The 23,278-nt window shown below is 61.2% G+C and overlaps 11 protein-coding genes across 11 annotated transcripts; 6 read left to right on the plus strand and 5 right to left on the minus strand.

Moving 5' to 3' along the window:
- Window positions 1-328: 328 nt before the first annotated feature.
- On the minus strand, window positions 329-1,195 carry COLE_00696 (uncharacterized protein; the record flags this gene model as incomplete). The annotated part of the gene is made up of 3 exons (XM_018422051.2): window positions 329-457; window positions 492-648; window positions 837-1,195. 3 exons carry the CDS (start codon window positions 1,193-1,195, stop codon window positions 329-331), a joined length of 645 nt encoding a protein of 214 aa, XP_018282034.1.
- Window positions 1,196-4,021: 2,826 nt separating this feature from the next.
- On the plus strand, window positions 4,022-5,551 carry COLE_00697 (uncharacterized protein; the record flags this gene model as incomplete). Its single annotated transcript, XM_018420179.1, has 5 exons — window positions 4,022-4,146; window positions 4,184-4,424; window positions 4,457-4,583; window positions 4,619-4,956; window positions 4,988-5,551. The coding sequence occupies 5 exons, from the start codon at window positions 4,022-4,024 to the stop codon at window positions 5,549-5,551; spliced, it is 1,395 nt and encodes a 464-aa protein (XP_018282033.1).
- Window positions 5,552-6,018: 467 nt separating this feature from the next.
- On the plus strand, window positions 6,019-6,672 carry COLE_00698 (uncharacterized protein; the record flags this gene model as incomplete). The annotated part of the gene is made up of 2 exons (XM_018419488.2): window positions 6,019-6,462; window positions 6,544-6,672. The coding sequence occupies 2 exons, from the start codon at window positions 6,019-6,021 to the stop codon at window positions 6,670-6,672; spliced, it is 573 nt and encodes a 190-aa protein (XP_018282032.1).
- A 199-nt stretch (window positions 6,673-6,871) lies between these two features.
- On the minus strand, window positions 6,872-7,222 carry COLE_00699 (uncharacterized protein; the record flags this gene model as incomplete). Its single annotated transcript, XM_018425122.1, has 3 exons — window positions 6,872-6,945; window positions 6,991-7,075; window positions 7,124-7,222. The coding sequence occupies 3 exons, from the start codon at window positions 7,220-7,222 to the stop codon at window positions 6,872-6,874; spliced, it is 258 nt and encodes an 85-aa protein (XP_018282031.1).
- Window positions 7,223-9,059: 1,837 nt separating this feature from the next.
- Window positions 9,060-9,479, plus strand: COLE_00700 (uncharacterized protein; the record flags this gene model as incomplete). Its single annotated transcript, XM_018419487.2, has 1 exon — window positions 9,060-9,479. One exon carries the CDS (start codon window positions 9,060-9,062, stop codon window positions 9,477-9,479), a length of 420 nt encoding a protein of 139 aa, XP_018282030.2.
- Window positions 9,480-9,683: 204 nt separating this feature from the next.
- On the minus strand, window positions 9,684-12,278 carry COLE_00701 (uncharacterized protein; the record flags this gene model as incomplete). Its single annotated transcript, XM_018421146.2, has 2 exons — window positions 9,684-10,836; window positions 10,870-12,278. The coding sequence occupies 2 exons, from the start codon at window positions 12,276-12,278 to the stop codon at window positions 9,684-9,686; spliced, it is 2,562 nt and encodes an 853-aa protein (XP_018282029.1).
- A 469-nt stretch (window positions 12,279-12,747) lies between these two features.
- COLE_00702 (uncharacterized protein) lies at window positions 12,748-14,943 on the plus strand (the record flags this gene model as incomplete). Its single annotated transcript, XM_018422050.2, has 5 exons — window positions 12,748-12,819; window positions 12,962-13,294; window positions 13,329-13,391; window positions 13,434-14,330; window positions 14,365-14,943. 5 exons carry the CDS (start codon window positions 12,748-12,750, stop codon window positions 14,941-14,943), a joined length of 1,944 nt encoding a protein of 647 aa, XP_018282028.1.
- Window positions 14,944-15,158: 215 nt separating this feature from the next.
- On the minus strand, window positions 15,159-16,900 carry COLE_00703 (uncharacterized protein; the record flags this gene model as incomplete). The annotated part of the gene is made up of 2 exons (XM_018425913.2): window positions 15,159-16,820; window positions 16,856-16,900. The coding sequence occupies 2 exons, from the start codon at window positions 16,898-16,900 to the stop codon at window positions 15,159-15,161; spliced, it is 1,707 nt and encodes a 568-aa protein (XP_018282027.1).
- A 170-nt stretch (window positions 16,901-17,070) lies between these two features.
- COLE_00704 (uncharacterized protein) lies at window positions 17,071-17,472 on the plus strand (the record flags this gene model as incomplete). The annotated part of the gene is made up of 1 exon (XM_018419486.2): window positions 17,071-17,472. One exon carries the CDS (start codon window positions 17,071-17,073, stop codon window positions 17,470-17,472), a length of 402 nt encoding a protein of 133 aa, XP_018282026.1.
- A 929-nt stretch (window positions 17,473-18,401) lies between these two features.
- On the plus strand, window positions 18,402-21,809 carry COLE_00705 (uncharacterized protein; the record flags this gene model as incomplete). Its single annotated transcript, XM_018422049.2, has 9 exons — window positions 18,402-18,497; window positions 18,538-18,735; window positions 18,772-18,855; window positions 18,894-19,008; window positions 19,043-19,601; window positions 19,634-20,438; window positions 20,481-21,104; window positions 21,138-21,521; window positions 21,555-21,809. 9 exons carry the CDS (start codon window positions 18,402-18,404, stop codon window positions 21,807-21,809), a joined length of 3,120 nt encoding a protein of 1,039 aa, XP_018282025.1.
- Window positions 21,810-21,915: 106 nt separating this feature from the next.
- Window positions 21,916-23,192, minus strand: COLE_00706 (uncharacterized protein; the record flags this gene model as incomplete). Its single annotated transcript, XM_018419485.2, has 3 exons — window positions 21,916-22,083; window positions 22,116-22,556; window positions 22,608-23,192. 3 exons carry the CDS (start codon window positions 23,190-23,192, stop codon window positions 21,916-21,918), a joined length of 1,194 nt encoding a protein of 397 aa, XP_018282024.1.
- Between the last annotated feature and the right edge of the window lie 86 nt (window positions 23,193-23,278).

Consider the following 23,278-nt stretch of genomic DNA (forward strand, 5'->3'; position numbering starts at 1 on the left):
TTCGGTTGTTCCTGGTCGTCGTTTCAGCGAGTTCATGGACGACGCTCGCAGCCCTTCGGCGACCCGGCGACCCCCAAATCTCGCCTCTCGAGAACGAGCACCGGCCTACCGCCAACTCCCTGCACGTAAGGATGCTGGAACAAGAGCAGGCCTGCCGGGGAACCTGTGCCTCACAGATCACAGAGCTCGAAGGAATGCGTCAACTATCAGAGGGTAGATCCTCGGAGCTCTCTGTCATCCCGTGGACAGGAACGGTGGCCTGTGGCCTCGGTCTGCGGACTGAGGCATGTCAGATGTACATATGTACATCTGTGTCTAACGTCTGCATCTATCTCTTCTTCTCCTCATCAAACTCCGCCTCAAGATGCGCCTTCAGTGCAGGCATTGACGCCGCCGCCTTGCCGCATTTGAAGCATGTGAGCGGCGCCTTGAGCAGGGCTTCTTTGGCTGGCAGGGTCTGATTAGCGAGGGAGGATGGAATGGGCACGTACTTCTGCGCGCGCACGCGCTTCTCCCGCGTCGATCCAGCCGCGCACTTGGCGCAGGCTTACGAGAAACCCCAGGTCGGGCCGGAACGAGTTGTAGTGCTTCTTCGTTTTGAGGGAGGGGTGGCAGAGGTCGTCGGAGATGACGTGGAGGTGGAGGTGGCTGGGTGAGTGCCGGCGGAGGGGCGAGGGGGGCGGAGCGAGAGCGAGCCCCGGAATGGGCGTGGAAAGGGGAGGGAGGGGATTGGCGGGGTCGACGGACGGGGGAGGATCGGGAGGAGAGGAGGCAGGCAAGAGAAAAGACGCTAGGGCTGGACGTCTGCAGAACACTCAATTAGATCCACTACTCACTGCATCGATGGCACGGCATGAAAGCCCATATGCACGCCCCACGCCTTCCCCGTGGTCTTGACCATCTCGTCCTTGATCATCTCCTCGACCTCCGCCGCGGCCTCGGCCAGCGCATCAAGTACGGCGCGCGGCGCGCGGCTGCGCAGCAGAGACGCGAGGTCATGCAGGTCCCGCTCACTGCCTTCCAGCGGCGGCGGCAGCGGCAGGCGCGGCAGCACAAGCACATGATATGCGGCCTTGGGATACTTGTCAAAGATGGCGATGGCGGCCGGCGTTTCGAGGAGCAGCGTGGAGGGCGGGAGGGAGCTCGGACGCGGGAGGCGCGCCATGTCGCGCAGCGCGGAGAGCGAGAGCGCCATCGCGGCCGGGAGGTGGGGAGGGCGGGGGAGGAGGTGGACAACCTGAAACGAGTGACGGTGGATGATTGCGATAAGCGGTATCGGAGGAGGCCGTGGGAGAGTGGACTTGGGGCTGATACTAATGGACACTGTAATGTGTTTCAGAATAGCTAATGGTCCATCATTAACCCCCAATCCGCGTGGTCGTTAGGCTCACTAACCTCGCCCAAGGACCACCGTTCGCTTTCCAGTTCATCTCCCCCGCCATGTCATCGCGCAATCCCAACACGGCCCAACGGCCCGACCCACCATCTGCCGACACCTTTCCCGACTACTCTCCGTGCCGGGCAGCGTCTCATGTGACCGATCCAGGCATCCAAACCTTGTACCGCCGCCGCCACCGACCTGAAGCTCCTTCTAGCTCAGGGCGCCGAATCTTCAGGCTGCCCCTCAGGGCGCGTCACATGCCCGCCCCAACATGCCTTCGACACATCCGCACTGCTTCCGGATCGGCACCGCAGTCCGACCATGTGGCGCCGCCACCTTCCGGCGGAGCGGACAAACAAGATCTCGCCGGCCTCGTAGACGGCTGTCTGGAACGCAGATGCCATGCCACAATGGCTGCACGGCTCGTGCCGGCCACATGCCAGCGCTGCCGGCCACATGCATGGCTGCCGCCGACATGCCATGACAGGCGTAGGCCCCGGCCGAATGACGGCTATCTGTAACGTCAGCGGCGCGGCCGTGAGAGAATGCGACGGCAGCGAGCTCATCGAGTTCGGCGATCCCATGGCGTGCTCGAGAAGCGGAGTCGGGCGAGCGCGCCCAGCCCGGTGGCGCCGGAGCAGATCACCAGTCTCCGAACCCGTTAATCGAAGCGCCCCGACGGGCATGGGCCGTATCACATGGGTGCGCAGCCGCGGCTACAGGCCCAAGCCCGAGGTCAAGCCCGCAGGCCGCAGGCTCGGCGCTCAGCGGGTGGAGCCAGCCACCGGCGGATCGGCAGGGAGGAGGGTGGATCTTGCCGCGAGCGCGCGACGAGCGCTCTTCGGGCACCGATGCTCGGACACGCGCATTCCACGTATGATTGTCGCGTATGATTGTCGCGTTGAGCCGGCCCTGGTCCGAAAGTGGCAGGATCGCCACAAACAATGGGCACAGGGAAACACGCTCCACACTAAAGATTACTGCGGCCGCACAACTGGATCTGGGCAGGGCCTACACCTGAGCGCTCGAGTTGGAGCGATACAGCGATATTGCCGTGATAACGACGATGAAAGCGCTGGTATCGGCCCGATGGCGTACGCCTATCGCGCTCCCATCGGGATCGTCATTTCTTGGCCAGACGTCACCGCACAGCACACGGCTCCACGCACATGTGGGGCGATCTCAACTTTGTACACGCGGTCATCATGGTAGCGACGAGTGGTGGGCTCTCACGCAAGTGGCGACAGGTATTGGAGTCTAAGCGAGGCCAATGTCGCAAGAGACCAACAGCGGCGCTCGCCATCTTTTCCCCCTTCGCGTTCAGATCGCTCCTCCCACCGGGAGTCCCTTCCCCCGCGCATCGTAAGACTGCCGTCTGCGTTCTCAGAGAGAAACCTCTGTCCGAAGGTTCGTACGAAGATCGCGCATCCATGGCCCTGCCTCTCGCGGCCACGGAGCGTCGCACCGACTCGGTTGGGTGATGGGATAGGATACTCTAAGCAAACACAGCCTCGAACGTTCTTGCAAGGATCAAGGCAATCCTCCTGTAAAGACCCAGAGGCCGCTCAAGGATTCGAAAAGCAATGCTCTTCGCCTCCTTACTACTTCACCTGATTTATTCACCCCGTTATAAACCAGTACCCACTGCCACCTCTTATCCCTCCGCGCACCCAGCCGGACAATACACCCTCTCGCATCTACCCCGCTTTTTTGCTGTCGTTCTCAAGTGGCACCGCCGTCGCGAACTGCTTGGGATCATACCTCAGTCAGATGTGCGGCAGCCGACTTCAATAGCGGAGTCACATATTCCGAGATTTCGCCCAATTTAATGAATTTACCCAGCCATCTATGTCAACTGTCTTAAAGTTACCACTGAGCAAGAACGGTGCATTCTGGCGGCTGGACAGGGGCTGTTAATGCAGTTAGAGCTAGAACATGCTCTACCCCGCCGCTCTACGACAATGCACAAGCTGGACGCGGCATACGGCTGCCGTGGGCAGAGGTGATGCAGGAGTGATTTCCACTCACGTGAGCAGTGCCCCCTGAAGGCGGGGCGAGAGTGGGTGTTTGTGAAGCAGCGAGAATGTCTCTGGACATTTGTAATGAGGATGGATTCTACGATGCCTTGCTCGGCCAAAGTTTAGCTCCGAGACAAGCACGTGAGAACGCCGGCTCTTGGCTTATGCACTCTTTACATTGTCCGAGTGCTCCAGCGCTTAACCGGGTCCCAAGTGTCCCGGATGCGGATGGTGCCAACATGCCGCACACTGTCAGCCCTAACACCCCCCTTGACAGACCTTGCCCCTGTTGACGCAAGATCAAGATATCCGGGACAGAAAATTCTTCATAGCCCACAGTCTACCCTCTTCTTCACCAGGGTCTGTCTGCCCCGCGACTCGAGCATGCAAGAGCGGACGACAGCACCTCCATACTGATTCAGGTTCGCGACTTATTTTAACCGTAGCATGAAATCTTGAAGTTATCAAGTGACGTCACCCCATCCACCAACCTCCACCAAGGACGTCACCCCATGCCTGCGTCGACGATCACCACCCACACCTTTCCTCCTCGTCACAACTGCCTTTGAGCAGCCACTCTCCGCGACTCTAGCCCCCCCCTCCCCCACCCAATCACCCCGCAATGTCGGACGAGTTTGAGACGATCATTACGAAGATCCGGCACGAGGACGACTCGGAGGCGCACAAGATCCTGCGTTCCTTCCTCGGCAACCAGCACAAGCACGCCGGCGAGAAGAAGGATGTCACGTATGTCGATGACGGTCCCGACAAGCACTGACGGTAGGCCAGGCTTGCAGGCGCCGGGCGCGACAGGCGTCATCTACTGCTCGGACCGCGCGGCCGCCAACGGGTTCACCAACAACGAGGACCCCGAGTGGGCTAACCTCGGACAGGGCGCTCCGGAGGTCGGCGACCTTCCCGGCGGCCCGGAGCGACCCAAGGGAATCGACTTTACGCAGTTTGGCATTGATATCCACGAGTACGCGCCGACTACAGGCGTCAAGGAGCTCCGAGAGGCCGTCGCCGTGGGTCCCTTCCTCGACGCGCCTGATCGCAGAACCTGTATAACGTCGAGTACCGCCAGAATAGCGAGAGCAAGTACACGTTCGAGAACGTCTGTATTGTGCCTGGTGGACGTGCCGGGCTGTCGCGCGTGGCGGCCGTGATCGGGGATGTGTACACTGGTAGGCGTCGTCAACGTGGTGCAGCTGATAATCAGGCTACCAGATCCCCGAGTACACGTCGTACAGCGAAGTGCTCGGTGTGTTCAAGCGCCTTATTCCCGTGCCCTCGGCACTCAAGGCCGAGGACAACTACCGGCTCAACATCGATCAGCTGCGGAACGACATTAGACTCATGTCGTTGCATGTCATTGTCGCGTCAAACCCCCGAAACCCGACAGGCCAGGTGATTGACGGCGAGGAGCTCAAGGAACTCGTGCGCCTCGGCGACGGGCAGACGACCATCGTCCTCGACGAGTTCTACTCGTGGTATCAATACAACGGGGAAGAGGGCAAGAGTGTCAGCGGGGCGCAGTACGTCGATGACGTGAACAAGGTACGCCAAGCTGTGGGCGGGCTGACGCCAGGACTCGGTGGTGATCATCGACGGGCTCACGAAGGGCTTCCGCCTGCCGGGCTGGCGCGTGTGCTGGGTCGTCGGCCCGAAGCCGCTCATCAGCGCCATCTCCCAGTCCGGTTCTTTCCTGGATGGCGGCGCGAACCACCCTCTCCAGATGGCCGCCATCCCGCTGCTCGACCCCGAGCGCGTCAAGCAGGACCGCCTAGCGCTGCAGCGCGCGTTCAAGAAGAAGCGCGACCACGTGCTCGCGCGACTCGCCGCCATGGGTCTCGAAGTCAAGGTGCCCCCGCAGGCGACGTTCTACATTTGGCTCGACCTCGAGGCCCTCGGGGCGCCGCTGCACGACGGCCTTACCTTCTTCGAGGAGTTGCTCAAGGAGAAGTGTATCGTCGTGCCGGGCATCTTCTTCGACATTAACCCATCGCACCGCCGCAACCTCCTTGACTCGCCGTGCCGCCATTTCGTGCGCCTCTCGTTCGGGCCACGCATGGAAGTGCTGGACCGCGGGCTGGACGCGATCGAGCGCGTGCTCAAGAATCACCGCCAGAGCGGAACTGCAGGCACCGGGTGAGCAACAGTCGATTTGGTGGTATGGAGGTCAGCGGAGCGTTGAGATCTGGCATGGGCGTATATCGAGTGCGAGGCATACCGCGCATCTTGCGAGCGCCCTCTATCGAGCGCGCAGCGGGGAATGTCGCTATATCGAGCCAGGAGGACAGGCGAGGCTCGGCGTTTGACTCGGAGCCCACAGGCCCGGAGACCGAAGCTGACACCAGATACCGCCCGAGCCAGGATCACGGCGAGCACCCTGGCACGAAGGGCCACACAATTTGAGGGGGATTTGTAGATATCGAGTGGTCTGTATATCGAGCACGGATGCGGCGACTACAAATAGCTCGCCGCACTCCGAACTACGTTGCTACGAATGGCGGGCGATACCGGCGGCAATGTCGTATGATGCATTGTACTCAGTGACATCAGGGCGATTAGGCGGCGATTAGATTGGTGGTGATTTGAGTGGCGATTTCGTAGTTCGGAATGACTATGACGCATGTGACGTCGCCTGTGGTGGACGCGGCGTCTGCTCCAACGTTCGTAAGTACTTTGACAACGTTCGTAGTGGAACCGTGTAGTCTCGGCGTGCAGGGTGTGGTTTGGCGTTATCGGGCGCGTACGGTATCAGTGGTCTACGGAGCAGCGGTCGCCGAGACTCACGCAGGGTATAAAGAGCTCAAGGATGGGCGAGCTCAACCCCACACTCTCGCCACACCACCTAGCCACCAGCGCCAAGCAACTGTATCATCAGCTCAACCACTCGTAACATCACACGCATCCTACCATGTTCCGTGCCGCTCGCATCCCCCTCCAGCCCGCCATGGCTCGCTTGCCGCATGTGCAAGCCCGCGCAATGTCGTCCGTCACACCACACCAGCCGCAGAAGGGCAAGCTCCGCGCGCTCTGGGCCCAGGTGCCTGTCGATGTGTAAGTCCCAATGTGGCGGATGGAGCATAGGCTCGGTGCCACATGCCACACCGCCAATCCATTCCACCTCGCTGATCCCAGCTATCCCCTCCTCTTCGCCGTATCGGGGGCCTGCGTCCTCGGCGTCTTCACATTGGGACATCACTTGATGACCGACCACACCCTCCGCCTGCTCCCAGACCGCGCAAAGGCGCAGAACTAAGCATCTGAACCCAGCATCAGCCAGCATGTACACATACATTTTGCCGCACGGACATTTGCCCCTGCGCACTGACCCCGCCCGATCGCGCTGAGGCAAAGCGATCTGCCCGCCTGAATGGCCTCAACGACCAGTACCCTGCTAATACGAATACATACACAGCTAAGTGAACAACGCCGGTCTAGCCTGTCAGACTCTAGTCTCTAGCGTCTACTGGCGCATGCTGGTGGGGAGGAGACGGAGCTCGCCACGTGCCGAGTCCTCGGTGAGGTGCTTGTAGATCACTGGTCGTCAGGACTGGTCGATGACGCTCGGTGGAAGAGACTCACTGTAGAAGGACCCGCTGCAGGCGACGGTGACGATGCCGGCGAGGGGGTAGACGTCAACGGGCATGCCGACGACCCAGGTCTTCCACTGGCGGTTAGCGTGGCTCTAGGCTACGAGAGGAGAGGGGAAACTCACGAAACCAGCCTCCGGGTTGGGCTTGGCGGCGGAGGCCATGGTGCGGCGCTGGAGGACGGCGCGGGTGGCGGGGAGGGCACGGGTAGCGGCGCGGAACATTGTTGTTGATGTGGGGTGTTGGGGGGGGGGTGGGGGTGGGGGTTCGAGAACCAGAGAGAGTGGGCACAGAAAGAAGCAGTAGTGTAGTTGGTGTTGGTGATGGGTCTGAGCAGTGTCGATGCGCTCTTCTTATAGCAGCGGTGCGCTGGAGATCGTGCACACCATGGCGTGGCTGCATGGATCCGCCGCATTGTCTGACCACCACGCCCAGCCCATGCTTGCTGCCCAGCCATTGTCTCCGGCCAGCATTGTCTGCTGAGGGTCGCCTCGTCATGCAGCGAACAAAAGCGGGGCAGGGATACCCCGCACAAGCGTGGGCGGCAGATCTCGCTGCCGCCGGGACGTGCCGGATGAATTAGCTTGGGCGAATTACAGGACGTATATTGCGATCTATATACGCCGGAACGGGCCGGGCCGGGGTGCCTCTCTTTGTTCCCCACACAGGCACGGGAACAATGGCGCGCCCTCGTGGCTGCTGAGTGCTGCCAATTCTGTATGAGTGAGATGGACGCTGCGAGTGACGTCGGTACAGAGGCGCGCTATTGTTTGTCGTCCTTGAGGGTCCGGAAAGCGCAAGCGCAGTGGTTGGCCTCGGCGCGGCGAAATCTCGGGTCACAGTGGGCTGGACGAGTGACCGCTCACCTTTGTTTTTGTTTCATGGAGTCGTCAACAATAACGTGCGTGCACTCTCGTGGATCTCAACCTCATGTGTGGGTCCGCGGATCCCGCGGGTCGATCGCTATGGTCGCCCCGATCTGATCGGCCAGGTATCGCGAGCTACGAGGCAGCAACATCTGCGACACCCGCGACATCCTCATCTCGCCGAGGTCGGGGCATGTTACGAGCCGGTAGTCGCCGGGGTACGCTCGGGTGTGTCACAGTCAGTGAGGCTTGTGTGGCGGCGGGTGAGTGTGTGTGGGACCTAAGGTGTGGCGGGGGCTGGGCTGGGCGGTGGTGGCAGTGTCGTGTGGTGGTGGCTCTGAGCGACCCAACAACATTGCCAGCCACCGCCGTCCAGACGGCATGCGTTACTAGGAGTAGATTGAGTTTACCTCGGATCACTTGATGAGGATATGGCGCTGCTGGCGTTGGGAACGCCAGTCGCAATGGCGGTGTTGGCCGCACATAGTATTGCTGTGTCAACATGACATGCCGATCACTTTGCGGAATTGCCAAACAGCCTCAACTGAGTCGCTTGCAGCGTGCAAACGGATACCTGATAGCTGGTAGCCACGATGCTCGATATTTGACAAGGCCACAAGATGCGAGTGCATGAACGGCGCTGTGGCAGAGCCATTGAAAACAGCCCTTTGCAGCGCCGTTCACGCAGGTTCAGATCAGGATCGTCACGAGAACATTGCTCGGCGTTCCTTTCCGCGGGTATGGTGATCTGTGCATGCGGCAATCGTCGGCGAGTTCGGCTGACCTGAGGCGATCTCGAGCCCCGAGCAACCTGGCTTACGCGGACTCAGATTGGCTGCTTTGATTGGCATCACTGGAGCAGATGGAAGGCACAAGGCGTGCTAAACACATACAGCATCGGCGACTCCATGCAGCTGAGGTAACTCTCCATTGCAAGACGCGACGCTGATTCAACACTCAGCTCACTGACTATCGAGACGCCAATCTACCAGCCTGAACGACTCAGGCAGCGGTGCAGTGCCCACCTCGGCGAAGATACGATGCGCCGCCCATCTTCCCTTCCGACCCCGAGACGGAGTAGGCCGATCGGCAATCTCGCGGCATTCTACGGCGTTCCCACCGCTTGATATGGGCAGTCACCACGACCCCATCGTCACTCTTCCACTTCTCGCCTCATCTCTCGCAGCCACGCACGATGCCGATCGCAGCCCCCGTAAACCTCGGCGCTGAAGCGACGGCGCAGAACAAGATCTGGAGCACGGACCCACACGTGCGCTTCAACGACCAGGAGCTCACGATCATGCGCCTCGAAGGCCAGTTCTACTGGCACGTGCACAACGACAGCGACGAGATGTTCCTCATCATCGACGGCGAGGTGTTCGTCGAGACGCGCGAGGGGAGCACGAACATCGACGAAGAGGCCGACGCGCCCACTACCTCGCGCTGGCTCCGGAAGGGCGACGTGTTCGTCGTGCCGCGCGGCACGGCGCATCGGAGCGCGGCGCCGAAGGGCGCAAGCGTCATGTTTGGGCTTAAGAGCAACGCGCTGCTGTTCATGAAGGACGACGAGAAGGAGGCCGAGGGCTCGCAGGGGTCGGTGTCTGACTGTAAGTGAGGAGTTGGGCGAGGCTAATACCAGAAATCGGAGCTGTTGAGGCGTGGTCGTCGAGGCGAAAGAGTAGAGGCAAAGGCGTTGTAGACGTTTGTCTGTAGTGGTATGCTAGCATGGTTGTTCGAGTGAGCCAAGTGTCTATGAGAAGTGCATGTGCGAGATGTTTTATGCCTACACGATGATGCTACAATGTTTGACTCCGTCTATCTACTGAGGTTGATCGGCTGGTGTGTACGTCGGCTTGGACGCAATGCCAAACGACGCAGGCTCGTCCTCTTCGCCGCCGGTCCCCGGCCGGCGCTCCATTTCCTGCATCCGCTGGTAGTCCTTCGAGTTGATATCCCGCCACTCGACCTGGCCCCACTGCTCACGCTTGCGGTTGCGGCTCGCAAGCTCCGCCGCCACCCACTCGATCTCAGGTTTGACAAGCCCGTGCTTGTCGACGTACTTGCGGCGGTAAAGCGCATGCTCCCTGTCCATTTCTCCAGTGCGCTCCTCACGCTTCTTCTGGCGCACGCCCGGCATACGCTCGAGGCAAATCTCCAGTGCCTTCTCCGTCCGCTCCTTGTACTTGGCGGCAAGGTCTCGGTCGGGGAAGGCGAGCTCGAAGCGGAACGAGAGCCAGATGTACAGCACGAGCGCCTTGTGCAGGCTCTCGAGGAGAGGAATGGCGGCAACCGTGATGGGAGGCACGAGGTAGGGGCGGTAGATGCCGAGATGCGGGGGAAGGGGTGGCAGCGCCGCAAGGGTCTCCTCAACAGTCTTGAGTGTCTTGATGAGCGTCGTTGGCGCCAGCGTCGGCTCGAGGCGCACGTTCATCTCCTCCGAGTACGACTTGAGAATGCTCTCAAAAATGGCCGCGACCTTGGCATCGCGCCAGTTGACGGGCGCCACTCCGAACTGGACGCACTCGCTGAGGGTGAGAACATCACGGTACTTGCCGACGATCTCGGCGAGAGGCGCGCGATGCGAGAGACTCGCGAGCACCGTCAAAGGCGGAAGCTTAGCCAGAGCCTCGAAGTGTCCCATTAGCTCGTTGAAGGACGTTTGAGCTGGGAGGAGTGGCGCAAGCCCCGCCAGTGCCCCCGAAGGAGGTTCAATCACTGCTCTCGAAACAGAGGGCAATGATAGCGGCATCATCGCACGCAGCAAAGGGAGGTCGGCCTCATGCAGGGTTGTGACGACACCGCCGGGGTGAGCAACCTCGTCTGGCGACGACTCGTCCTCGCCCTCGCCCTTGCGTTGCTGTCCAAAGCGGCCGGCGCGGCCAGCAATCTGCTTGACCTGCGAGAGTGACAATGGCACCTCCTGTTTCCCGTCAAACTTGGTGAGGGACTCGAAAACGATGCGCCCAATTTTACTGCTGTCAGCTGTGCATGACAAACCAACTCACAGATTGAGGCCCATGCCGACGGCGTCACTCGCTACCATGATCTCAGCACGACCTGCCTCCTCGTTGAAATCGCGTGCCTGCTCCGCACGTGTTTCTGGAGGAAGCGCACCGTAGACAACGGCACACTTCTTGCCTACTGTGCCCTCGATAGCCTTCTTCGCAGCGAAAACGTTGTTGCGGGAGAATGTGACAACACAGTCGCCGGGTTGGATGTTATTCCAATCGCCGTTGAGAGACTCGTCGGCGACACTCAATGGCGTCAGGCGCTCGTAACGGTGGACTGTAAGAGTGTCGCCCTTGAAGGTGCCAATAATCGACTTGAGGAGGTCGGCTGTTGTCTCATCGCCGCAGAGGTGAATCTCCTTCGCGTTGGCACCCATCACGGCCGCTGTCCAAGCGCCGCCGCGCTGCGCGTCACCGAGCATTTGGATTTCGTCGATGACGACCACATCCCAGGGGTTACCAGAGGAATGTCCGAAGAGCGGCAACATCTCGACAGTGCAGGAGATCATGTCCTGACCGTCCTGAACAATGCGACGCTCCTCGCCAGTAATGAGCGAGCAAGGACGCGGCCGGCCGTCTAGACCACCGACAGAGCCAAGGTTGAGCCGCTCCCACACCTCGTGGGCGAGGAGTCGCAAAGGGCCGGCGTACACACCCGTGGGAGATTTTGCTAGCGCCTTGAGCGCGTTGTACGTCTTGCCCGAGTTCGTGGGTCCCATGTGCAGGTGGAACTGGCGGTTGACTGTACGGGCGTTGAGGTGCCTCGCGGCGTAATTGGAGATGTCGGTAGCCTGAAGCAGAGCGTTGATGTGCAGACGCATGTGCTCGGAGCCCTTTGCGGCGGCGTAGGTGAGGAAGTGACGGAGGAAGGCGGCCTCGAACACCGAGCTCCACTCTCCAGACTCATACGCGAGGGTGAGGGTTTGCGCGTCCCAGCCCATCGCGCTCATGCGATCCAAGAAGCCGTCGTCGTCCTTGTCCATGGCAGCCAGGTCCTCCTGGACCGTTTCTCGCCAGTTGTGCAGTAGACCAGTAGCATCGGCCGCGCCGAAACCGAAAGCCTCGAGACGCGTCTTGACGCGCTGCGAGTCCACCCATTCGTCCAGCCGGCCGGAGATGACGCCTGGCAAGCTGCCCGGCCGCAACTTTACGGGCACGGGCTGAGGAGATGAGGCAGGCCGCTGCGAGCGGAAACCAGACGGCCTGCCGCCTTGCTTGTCTTCCAGCTTGCCGAAGGGCTGCTGCTGTCTCCTACCGCCAGCCCTGCCACCCGCCCGGTCGCCACTGGATCTGGGCTTAGCATGCTGCGTGGCGGTAACAGCGAAGGAGCGAGCGGGACGGGCCGCAGCCTTGCTAATCTGGACGTTTTGTAACCGCCTGAGGGCGGCCTGGCGCACAGTGAGCATGGACAGAGAAGAGTGTCGGTGTAGAGGTGCTCGGGATGATGATGGGCGAAGTTGACGTCTCAAGTGGTGGCAAAAGTCCAACTTTGTTAGTTGGGAGGCTGGATTAAGCGGAGCACGTGGTTCAATGTGCCTGGCCCCGCAAGGTGGATCCACCAACTGCAGAACCCCCCCATTCCTCCCCTCCTGCCACTCTCCTGACCCCCCTAACACTCGTCGCAACACTCATCCTCTCATTCATCTCCTCCTCGTCATTGCTCTTTCTCACATTATCTGTCTCCCGCTCCCCGTCCATCTCCTCCTCTCTCTCTTCCACCATCTCTCCGAAGCTTCCATCTCGCTGATCCCTCCCGGCTTGATCGGGGGTGAGGATCATGGCTCTTCGTAAGTCGATTGTCCGACCCCAACCCCTCGTCCGGCTACTGACGCGCGCGCAACAGAAGGGGCGTCTATGGCGCAACACCATCCTATAATGCCTCACGCAGCTCCGCCTCCAACCCGCGCAGAGGTCCAGCGTCGCCTCTCGACCCGCTCAAAGTCACAGGTAAGCCAAAGCGAGAGCCCGAGCCAGAGCACAGCGCGATGCCCATGCGTTGGAACCAACCCACATGCTTCATACCACCCCCCACTCCCTCGGCAGCCCCAACCCCCTTGCACTCGTTCGTGACACTGTCTGACTCTCCAAGGCCCCACCGCCCGCAGCGCCCGTCACAAGCGGTAACGAATCCGATTCTTCGGTTGCATCCTCCTCAATGCCCACGACGACGCCTCTGTCCGCTTCCCATTTCGCCACCTCGCCGTTGACGTCGCCAGGCATTGGACCTCATCCTCACCCGCCAGGCCTCTCTGCCATTGACGAAACCCAAGGATCGAGCATGGGCGAAGACAAAGATGGCGATCTGGAGGACGTCGATGACTCGGACGATGACGTCGCGCTCAGCAAAGCAGATGTTGAGGGACAGCGCGTTCACAAGTCGGGGTGGCTTATCAAGAAGCAGGAGCGTCGCAAGATGGGTGCCGTGAGTTGGGTTTTGTAGTGGCTCCTGATATCAGGCCTGGAAGAAGAAGTGGTTCGTCCTCCGAACGACGTCGCTTGCGTACTACAAGGACAATAAGGTGGGTAGAGGCACGCAAACTGGAGCCGTGCTAACCTTGCAGGAGTACTCTCTTTCTCGCTCCATTGAGCTCACGGCCGTTCACTCGGTTGTGCCCGTGACGCAGGAGAAGGCCAAGCATCCGTTCTCCTTCGCCGTCGTCACTGCAGACCGCACCTTTTTCCTTGAGGCTTCCTCGGCAGAAGAGCGCGAAGACTGGGTCAGCACGATCAACAGCGTTCGCAAGCAGGGGTCCGAGAGGGAAGAGGAGAAGAGCCGTCGCGCGAAGTCGGTGGCAGTTCCTGTCCCCGGACGTTCACAGCAGCCAGAGCCCGAGGTCGAAACACACCAGGGGACATGGACGAGCACATTCTCAGCTACGACGACAGCATCTGTGTCTCCAACAGCTGGGTCGTACTTCCACCGCAACGCCCCATCTCAGTCGACTTTCGCTCAGCCACCACCAATTGGCCACCAGCCAAGGGCGCACAGCCCCAGCTCGAACCCGAATACGCTGTCCTCCCAAATGGCCAGTATGTCAGTGACGCGCTCGCCTTCACAAAAGGCGCCCCCACCCAGCGCAATGCCACCCAGCGTGGCATCCATCAACCGCCGCCTGTCCAACCCCATCATCCACCCGCCACCGAATCTCCAGTCGATCCAGACGCCTGTCAGGCCGCAGCGAAGAGACTTCACGGCTGTGGAATCTGCAGCGCCCGGCGCGCTCGGTCCGCCACAGTCGACACCGCAATTCGTCAGCTCGGATGAGGAGGATGCGTACTTTTCAGATCCCACGCAGTGGTCTGATTCGCAACAGCCCCCGATGGCTGTGTCGGACCCTAACAAGATCATCATCGCGACCTACCTGATGAAGAAGAGCAGAAAGACGGCGCGCGAAGTGTGGCGCAAGCGGTGGTTCTACTTGACAAGTGCAGGAATGACCTATTCCAAAAGCCACATGGTTAGTCGTCGGTTGTCGCGAGGCTGACATGCAGGACGTTCGCCCGCTCAATTTCGTCCCGATCAACACCATTTTGGACGTCTTTTCTGTGGAGGACACGGACGATGACGATTTGGAAGACTCGTCCGACGACAGCCGGCCCGCGCAGCCGACGCGCGGCGCATCGCTGCGCAAGCAGCGCGAAGCGACTGTACAGGCGTCCCACTCGGGCCAACCCGTCATCCGGATTGTGACCAACAAGCGCCGCTTTGACCTCTGCGCGCCGTCCGAAGAGGAGGAGATCAAGTGGATCGCGGCGATCCGCGCGCTCGTCAACCGCGACCGGGAGAAGCGGCAGCCTGGGACCATCACGGCGTCGATGCCCAGCCGGCCGGAGGGGGCACCGGCTCTCGGCGCGCCGGCGCCGCTCACCATCCCCACCATCGCCCAGCAGCCGCCAACACCTGGCAGCAACCCCTCCGTGTCCCCCTCCAATGTCACGCCTCCAAAGGGGTTTAACGAGCACGGGCAGCGCACATTTTCGCCCACGCATGGCCGGAGTAGAAGCGCGACGCAGACGGCCAAGAACGCCGTCGCGGATGTCGTGCGGCGCTTCCACGAGGGCGGCCAGTAGAGTTTATATATGGCAGGTTGTAGCAGAGCGCGGGCAACCCCTATTGTGCAGCAGAGCTGTTTGTCACGAGATTATTTATAGGGGAAATGACATGTACATGCTCTACAATTATGCCGGGGGTATACCAATGCAGCCGATAGATGACGGGGAGGGGTGGAGATGTGGGTGGGGTGGTGAGGGTGGGGATAGGGTGGGAGATGTAAAGTTCAATAGAACTAGATCTTGAGTTCGCTCACCATGACGGGAACGAAGACGACGCAGGCAGTCCAGAAGACCTGGAAGCAGTACAAGATGAGGCCGGGCGTCTCAAGCCATGTCGGTGGTGTCCGTTTGCCGGCGTCGTTGGGCATGCCCTGCGACACGAGTATGTACATGCTGTAGAAGGCGACGCAGAAGAAGTGGTAGAAGAGGACGAATGGGCGCGGGGTGAGGGCGGAGAGGAGGCCGACGGGGCCGGAAATACACTCGCCCCCGCGCTCAAAGTACTTGAAGCAGCCTTCGCGCAGGACGGCGAGGTCCTGGTTGGCGCCGCCGAAGAGGTCGTACAGCGCAATGGACAGGACGTTGACTGTGCCGGAGAGGTTCTTGCGGCGCCAGAACCAGTCCTTGAGACGGTCCGAGATGACGTCCCAGCGCTCGAGACCCTCGCGGCCGGCGGGCAGCGCGTCGCATGGCGCGAGGTACTGCGTGAGGAGGACGGCGTCGTTGAACGCGACGGTCATGCCGCCGCCCGTGAGGGGGTGGCGCATGTTCCACGCGTCGCCGACGAGGATCGCGCCCGCCATCTGCTTGCTCCGCCCTTGCATCGACGGCGGGAGGAACGAGTTGGGCATGGTGCGCAGGCGCTGCGTGTCGAGCGCTTTGCGCACACTCTCCTGGATGCTGGGCGGGAGGAAGGGGACGTACTCGCGCAGAATGTGGGCTTTGAGGCTCCCGTCGCCGACAGACGGCAGCTTGCCCTTCACATCGACGAGCATGCGCGTCTCCCGCGCGGCGTGCCCGATCTGGTACAGCAGCACGGGGCCCGAGGGCGTGAGGCATACCGTGCCGTGGTTCTGCAGCGGCAGGTCGCAGTCCTTGAGGACAACGCCGACGAAGTGCGAGCGCAGAACGGGTGCAGGCGTGCGTGTGCCCGGCGCATTGCGGAATTTGGAGAAACACCCGTCCGCGATGATGGTCAGCGGCGCGTAGATGTTGCGGACGCCGTCGCCGCCCTTGGGCGCAACAGTCACGCCGATCACGTGCGACGTGTGTGGGCAGTAGACGAGGTCGCGCGCCGTCGCCTCAAGCACGGACGCGTTCGGCGCGTCCTTGAGCACCTTGGCGCGCAGCGCCTGGATGAAGCGCCCGTGGTGGAACGACCGGCCTTCCTTGCGCCCGCTCGCCGTCTCGATCGACCATGGCACGACGAGTCTGCCCTCGGCATCTGTGTGCCCGTTGGTCTTGGCGTGTCCGTTGGCATGTCCGTTCCCGTTGGCGTGCCCGTTGGCGTGACCATTCGCGTGTCCGTTGGCGTGTCCGTTGGCGTGTCCGTTGGCGTGTCCGTTGGCGTGTCCGTTGGCGTGGCCGTTGAGGGCTTCGGCGGGGATGACAGACTCGAGGTCGGGATAGGGGATCTCAACTTCGCGCGTACCCGATATCACGCAATAACCCTCGACGGGAGTCGCGTCGATGCCGTCAAGAGTGGAGGAGAGGCCGAGCTCGTGCAGCGCAGCAACACCGCCGGGCTGGAGGAGCTCGCCGACGATACGGTCGGGCTCGCTGAGGTCACGCTCGATCATAAGGACCTTGCGGCCGGCATGGGAGAGCGAGTACGCGAGGGCACAGCCTGCGACGCCACCGCCGATGACGATGACTTCAGGCTGCAGATCGTGCAGCTGGGGTCAGCGTCAGTTTCGCCGCCACCACTCACGGGAGACGGGAGGGTCGTAGCTGGTGGGTGCATAGCTGTGGTCATGGGAGGAGGGAGGAGGGAAGGGCGAGAAGAGGAGAGGTGCGGGGGTCGAAGCGCCGGGTTGAGCCGCGTTCGACAATAAGTAGCTTGGCTCGACGAGAGTGGGTCGATGTCGATGTCGAGAGAGAGAGAGAGTGAGTGAGTGAGTGAGAGGGAGGTCGGAGGAGGAGTAGATGATGAGGAGGACGAGTGGACCGAGATTTGTACACAGACCGGAGAGACGCGTGGCGCGGACGGGGTTTATTGTCCTCGCAGCGAGTGTCGTGCCATCGCCTTGCCTGGCCACCTTCCCTGCCCCCCACCAGTATTGTTCACCCAGCGCCTGCAGGGCATGTAGGGCACCCTTCAAAATTGAGGGCCTCTTCAGGTGCCTCTTCCGGCACTTCGGGAGAGGCCACCCCGGGACGCGACCATGTTCTGGGTCAGTGCCTGGCACGTGGGGCTTCGTCCACACTTCCGCTCCAGCGCTCCATCGTATGCTGTCGTGCATGGTGCATGCATGGTCCCACCAACGCACAAACATGCGCATGTCTTGCCGCGCTATTGTGCTATTGTGCGCACCGACCGATCCATGATAGTGGATCTGGCCGACGTGGACGGGCGGATGGGCGAGAGACAGTTAGTTGGCTATTAGCCAGGGAGCTGCGGAGGCGCAGTGGTGCCATGGAATTGCGTGTGCGCGGTTGGACGATGCGGCGAGCAGCATGGGTCGGCCCATGATGCCATGATGAGATGCCATCTGCATGTCACCGAGACATCGAGGGATCGCGTCGCGAGGGCGAGGAGAGCGGCAAGGGCGACATGGCCGTGGAGGAGCGGTGAGTCATAGTTTTCCACTGATTGCGGTCGCAGCCGCAGTTGCACAGCCGTCGCCGTGTTCAGCCGCGAGTGCCATCATGATCCCGCCCACGCCACGCCACGCCTCGCCACTCCACCCCTCCCCTCCATCTGTTCCTTTTATCAGCATACCGTAGCTCGTTAGTGAGCCTCGTACAGTATATTCCGACTTGCAGTTCAGGCGTAGCGGGCGTAGCAAGCGTACCGAGACGATGACAATAAAATTCAATCTCGGCGACCCGGCAGTACACTTCCGATTTCCGGTGTCAGTCTGCTGTCTCCGGCGCACATGGCCGACAATTTCTATACGGTCGGAAGCGGAGTGGGGTAGACCGAGGAGAGCAAGCCGCACTTGCTGGGCAACACCGAGGATGGGCTGAGAGCGGGGAGAGCGGCGGATGTGACTGGCCAGCCATAGAAAAGAGTGGAATGCCCACCATACCACCCAGGAGATCGAGCGGGAGTCGCACCTTGCTCGGTCAAGCTATGAGCCACGGGATCAAATCCGCCAGGCTGGGTGCGCGGCGCACGGCTTGGACGTTAGCCGGCGACCCGAACACCCACCCCCCTCCATCTCGTCTCCTCCTTGCTTCTCCATCTTTCATCGTCTCCAGTCCATCGCTTCTTGTCTCTCTCACCGCTCCACCTCTTCTCCTCTCCATCAAGCATGGCAAGGAAAGCAGCGGTCAAGTACCGCTCTCTGCGGTCCAACCTCGTCCACCTCCCACTCTCCCTCTACGCCTCTCTCGCCCAGTCCCAGACGGCAAGTCCCATCGGCTATACCCTCCGGAACTAACGTGCAGCGTCCCCAGTCACTCATCCTCCACCTCGCGCCCCTCGTCCCCGCCTCGAGCTCGCGACGTGCTCCCCAGCCAGCGTACCTCGGCTGGTCTGGACTCGCAGCTGCCTCCTCACTCTCCGGCATCGGAGGGAGCCAGCTCGAGACTATCGAGGTCGACCCCGAAGTCGCACTCAACTACGGCTGGGCCGAGGGCACCATTGTATGTCTCGTTCCGCGAACATTCTCTCACGCCCAGCTCGAGATCAGCATCATCCACAACCCCACCAAGGCGCGCTCCGTCAGCGTCACTCCCCTCTCCACTGACGACTGGGAGATTCTTGTGAGTGGGGGGAAAGTGTCATGTGCTCACAACGCCAGGAACAAAATGCCAATTATCTCGAGAACAACTTGCTGGGCCAACTGCGCGCCGCACAAAAGGGCCAAGAGATCGATGTTTGGGTTATGGGCCGCACCAAGATTCGCATACGAGTCGGTGCGTTCCTTCCCAAGATGCACATTGACACCAGACGCGACGAATCCGCCCACTTCAGCTTCTTCGGCAGTGCTCGTCAACTTTGAAACGGAAATCTATGTGGCCCCACGGCCCCGCGGCCAGGACGCTCCCAAGGAGGCTCCCAAGGTCGTGGCTCCGCCACCTGTTGCGCGCGCCAACTCGGGCACGGGCAAAGGCAGTGCGGCGGCCACCAAGGGCGCTACTCTCCGCATCGTTCCTCCGAAGGTTGCGGCCCAGTGGGGCCCGGCCGAGCTGTCTGCTGAAGACGCCCACACTGTCGGCGCAGACAAGGTGGCCTTTGTAGCACCCGCGACTCTGAACAAGGTCCGCGCCCGGCTAGGCGAGCACCAGGACGGCACCCCGCTTCTTGTCAACCTGCGGGTGAAGCGGGACGAGGAGAAGAAGAAGGAGGAGGAGGCCGCGGTCGCCGAGCCAGCGGCGGAGGGCCAGGAGCAGCCTGAGGAGGAGCCACCGCTCGAGGCATGGCTGGCAGCCTGGGATGAGATGCCAGCGGGGTGTATGGCGCTCTCTGGCGAGCTGGAACCCGAGTGGAAGAGCTGGGGTGTGGCCAAGTGAGTTGACCCGAGGAACGCTCTAACGCTAGGCTTGGATTGGCAACGCAGAAGTCGTCAAAGTCCAAGGCGAACGGTCACCGCTCAGCACCAGTGCTCGAAGTAGATGCGGAGAAGAAACCGATCCTCGCGGGCGTCGGCGAAACCATCGAGAAGGCGCTCAGCTACTTCCGCCGTGGCGCATTCGTTGGCCACGCCCGCCCTCTCCTTCTTACTGGCGCCAAGGGCTCTGGCAAGACCGCGATCGCCAAGGCCGTGGCTGAAACTCTGCAGGCGGACCGCAGCGTGCTCGCCGAGCTCATCTACGACGACGTCGGTCGTCTCGACTCGGACGCTCGTGTCAACTCGCTCAAGGAAACGATGGGCAAGTGGATCGAGGACGCTCGCCGCCAAAGCCCTTGCATTCTCATGCTGGATAACCTTGACCTTATCCTGGGGCCAGAGAGCGAGCTAGGCGGCGCCTCATCAAACGCCGCAATCCTCGCCGAGCACTTCACCAAGCTCTTCGCAGCGTCCGCCCTGCCAAAAGGAATGCTCGTTCTCGCTACCGCGACCGGCTCGGCCGGCCTTCACCCGCTCCTCACGTCAAAGCACATCTTTGGGGAAAGCATGAAGGTGCCGCCGCCGAAGCAGGAGACACGGCGAGAGATTCTCGAGGCGATCGTCAAGTCGCAGCAGGAGGACTCCGTGCACGCCCACTCAGAAGACGAGGAGGCACTCGACTACGTAACACTGGCGCAGCTCACCGAGGGATATTCGGCGTCGGACCTGAACGACCTCGTGACCGGTGCTCTGCAGCAGTCGATGATTCGCGGCGCAAAGGAAGGCAACGTCGATGTGAGTACTGCTGACATAGGAGTAAATTCTGGCTGACATCAGGCTCCTCTCCACATGGACGATTTCATCGCTGCACAGGAAGCGTTTACGCCTATCAGCCTGCGCGGTATTTCCTTGCAAAAGTCTGACGTGCGATGGGCGGACATTGGTGGCCTCCACGACGCGCGCCAGATCCTGCGCGAGACACTCGAGTGGCCCACAAAGTACGCGCGCATCTTCGCCAAGTGCCCGCTCCGTCTGCGTTCCGGTCTCTTGCTATACGGATACCCTGGTTGTGGCAAGACACTCCTGGCGTCGGCCGTCGCGAAGGAAACCGGCCTCAACTTCATCAGTGTCAAGGGTCCCGAAATTCTCAACAAGTACATTGGTGCCTCTGAGCAGTCGGTGCGCGACCTCTTTGAACGCGCGTCGGCCGCCAAGCCATGCGTCCTGTTCTTCGACGAGTTCGACTCGATCGCACCGAAGCGCGGTCACGACAGCACGGGCGTCACGGACCGTGTGGTCAACCAGATGCTCACGGAGATGGACGGTGCGCAGGGTCTGGACGGCGTCTACGTGCTTGCCGCGACGTCGCGCCCTGACCTGATCGACCCCGCCCTCCTGCGTCCCGGTCGTCTGGACAAGTCGATTCTGTGTGATATGCCGTCTGTCCAGGACCGTCTTGAGGTGATCTTTGCCCGCGCGCACGACTAACGCCAGATCCTCCAGTCGTTCACCAAAAAGCTCGAATGCTCACCGTCAATCGACTTTGAGCAGCTCGCTGTGGACACGGAGGGCTTCTCGGGCGCCGACTTGCAGGCATTGGTGTACAACGCTCACCTCGACGTCGTGCACACCGTGCTCAACAAGCCCGAGGACGAGCCCAAGGGCAAGGGCAAGGCGACGGACAATGGCAAGAGCAAGGGCAAGGCGGTTGACAAGGGCAAGGGCAAGGGCAAGGCTGTCGACGTCGAGGACAGCGGCAAGGGCAAGGGCAAGGAGGCGAACGGCTCGGCCGAGCCATCCAAGCCTAAGCCCTACCACCAGCTGCAACCGGAGGAGACGCCCATCACATCCGCACAGCGCGCGGCGTTCACTGAGCGGGTACGTTGTTCATCGTGACTAGGCTGACAGCAGATTGAGACCATCGTGTCGTCTACAAACCAGGCACAGGGCGACGGGGAAGAGGTCGTGGAGAAGAAAAAGATGGAGACGCCCGCGATCGAGGAGCGCCATCTGCGCATGGCGCTCATGAACATGCGCCCGTCCGTGAGTGCCCAGGAGCGCGCCCGCTTCGGGCGCATCTACCACTCGTTTGTCGCGGACCGCGACGGCAACTTGCCAAACGGCGAGGGCACGCGGGACACGGGGACACGCACGTCGCTTCAGTAGTTTGGGTTTGGGATCGCGCAGCAATATATGCATACAATGGGTTTGCGTTGAAGCTGGGGTATGCGGGATGAGCTGTTCGTTTTGGTCGTGATAAGAAGCCGAGTCATTAATCGCACTTCTTGTGCGACACATTGCCGGTGAACGCCTTAGTGACGGCGATGCCCGTGCTCATGAGCAAGACTATTGTGCCAAAGGCGACGCAGATGACGGCGGGGAGCTTTTGTCTCGAGTTCCACGGCCCGCGGGTGAGGACGAAGAACGCCCCTGCAGGGAACTGGAGTGAGCGCTACTCCATTTGCGACCTACGATGAACGCGAGTGCTGTGGCACTCAACCCGCCCGCGATCTCGAGCACGACGCCAAGATCGCACGTCAACAAACTGATGAACATGGCGCTGAACACGATCGCGCACGTGCTCAGCACATGGCGGGTGCGGTTGTACGGCTGCCCACGCCAGAAGCAGTCCTCGAGGACCTCGCGGCACACGTAGTTCTCGAGGGGAATCGTCGTGCTCATGTTGGCGCCGAAGCAGAAGCGGGCGATGTTGATTACCCAGTCGTCTGCGGAGAAGTTGTTCAGGATGTTGCCCTCCGTCTTGTCTGTGAATGTCAGGTAGCCGGTCACGCTCATCAGAAGGCAGCAGACGAGCGACAGCGACGTCGACGTGTGCGTGACCGCGTTGAACCTATCCAGTGTCGGCACGGAGATCGATTTGTAGATGAACATTGTGTTGTGGTGGCAGACAAACTAGCGTTAGAGGGTGATGAAAGGGGCGGGGAATCGAGAGAGGTGACTCACAGCAAACGAGATCACGCCGATGGCCTCGAAGACGCCCGGCTTCATCAAGCTGATGGCGCCAGCCGTCGAGCCCTTCAGGTCCGGGTCCACGCCGACGCTGCGGAACACGACTGCGCACACAATCACGCCCATGCTAACGAGCGCAAACGCCGAGCTCTTGCTCAGCTTGACGATGTCTCTGTGCAGGCTGAGCGGGAACGACACCGTAATCGTGCACAGTACGATGATGAAGCGGCGGTCGACGAGCAGCCGCAGTCCCGCATGTTCTTTCAGGAAAGGGAAGACGAACGCAAGCACGTGCGGGATGCTGTCCCCGATGATCACATTGAACGCGCACATCCCGCCGAATGCGAACGCGAACTGGAAAAAGCTCACAGCGCCCGCGCCCGCGCGGCCGAACGTGTGCGCCATCACGTCGATGTACGAGTCGCGGCCGGACAACTTGGCGTTCAACACCACCAGCCGGATCGTCCAGTCCGTCACGGCCGCCAGGACGATGAGCAAGACAATGCCGGTCACGAAGCCAGCCTGCTTTATCGCGTAGGGGAGGCCGATGATACCAGCGCCGAGGATGGAGTTGGCCATCTGACGTGAGCGGGAGAAGGAAGAAAGAGGGCCGAGAAAGGAGAGGGCGGAGGCGAGCTAGAGTGGCGCGGTCGGAGCCGCAGAGC

The sequence above is a fragment of the Cutaneotrichosporon oleaginosum genome (assembly GCF_008065305.1).
Source record: "Cutaneotrichosporon oleaginosum strain ATCC 20508 chromosome Unknown ATCC20508_contig01, whole genome shotgun sequence".
NCBI lineage: Eukaryota > Fungi > Basidiomycota > Tremellomycetes > Trichosporonales > Trichosporonaceae > Cutaneotrichosporon > Cutaneotrichosporon oleaginosum.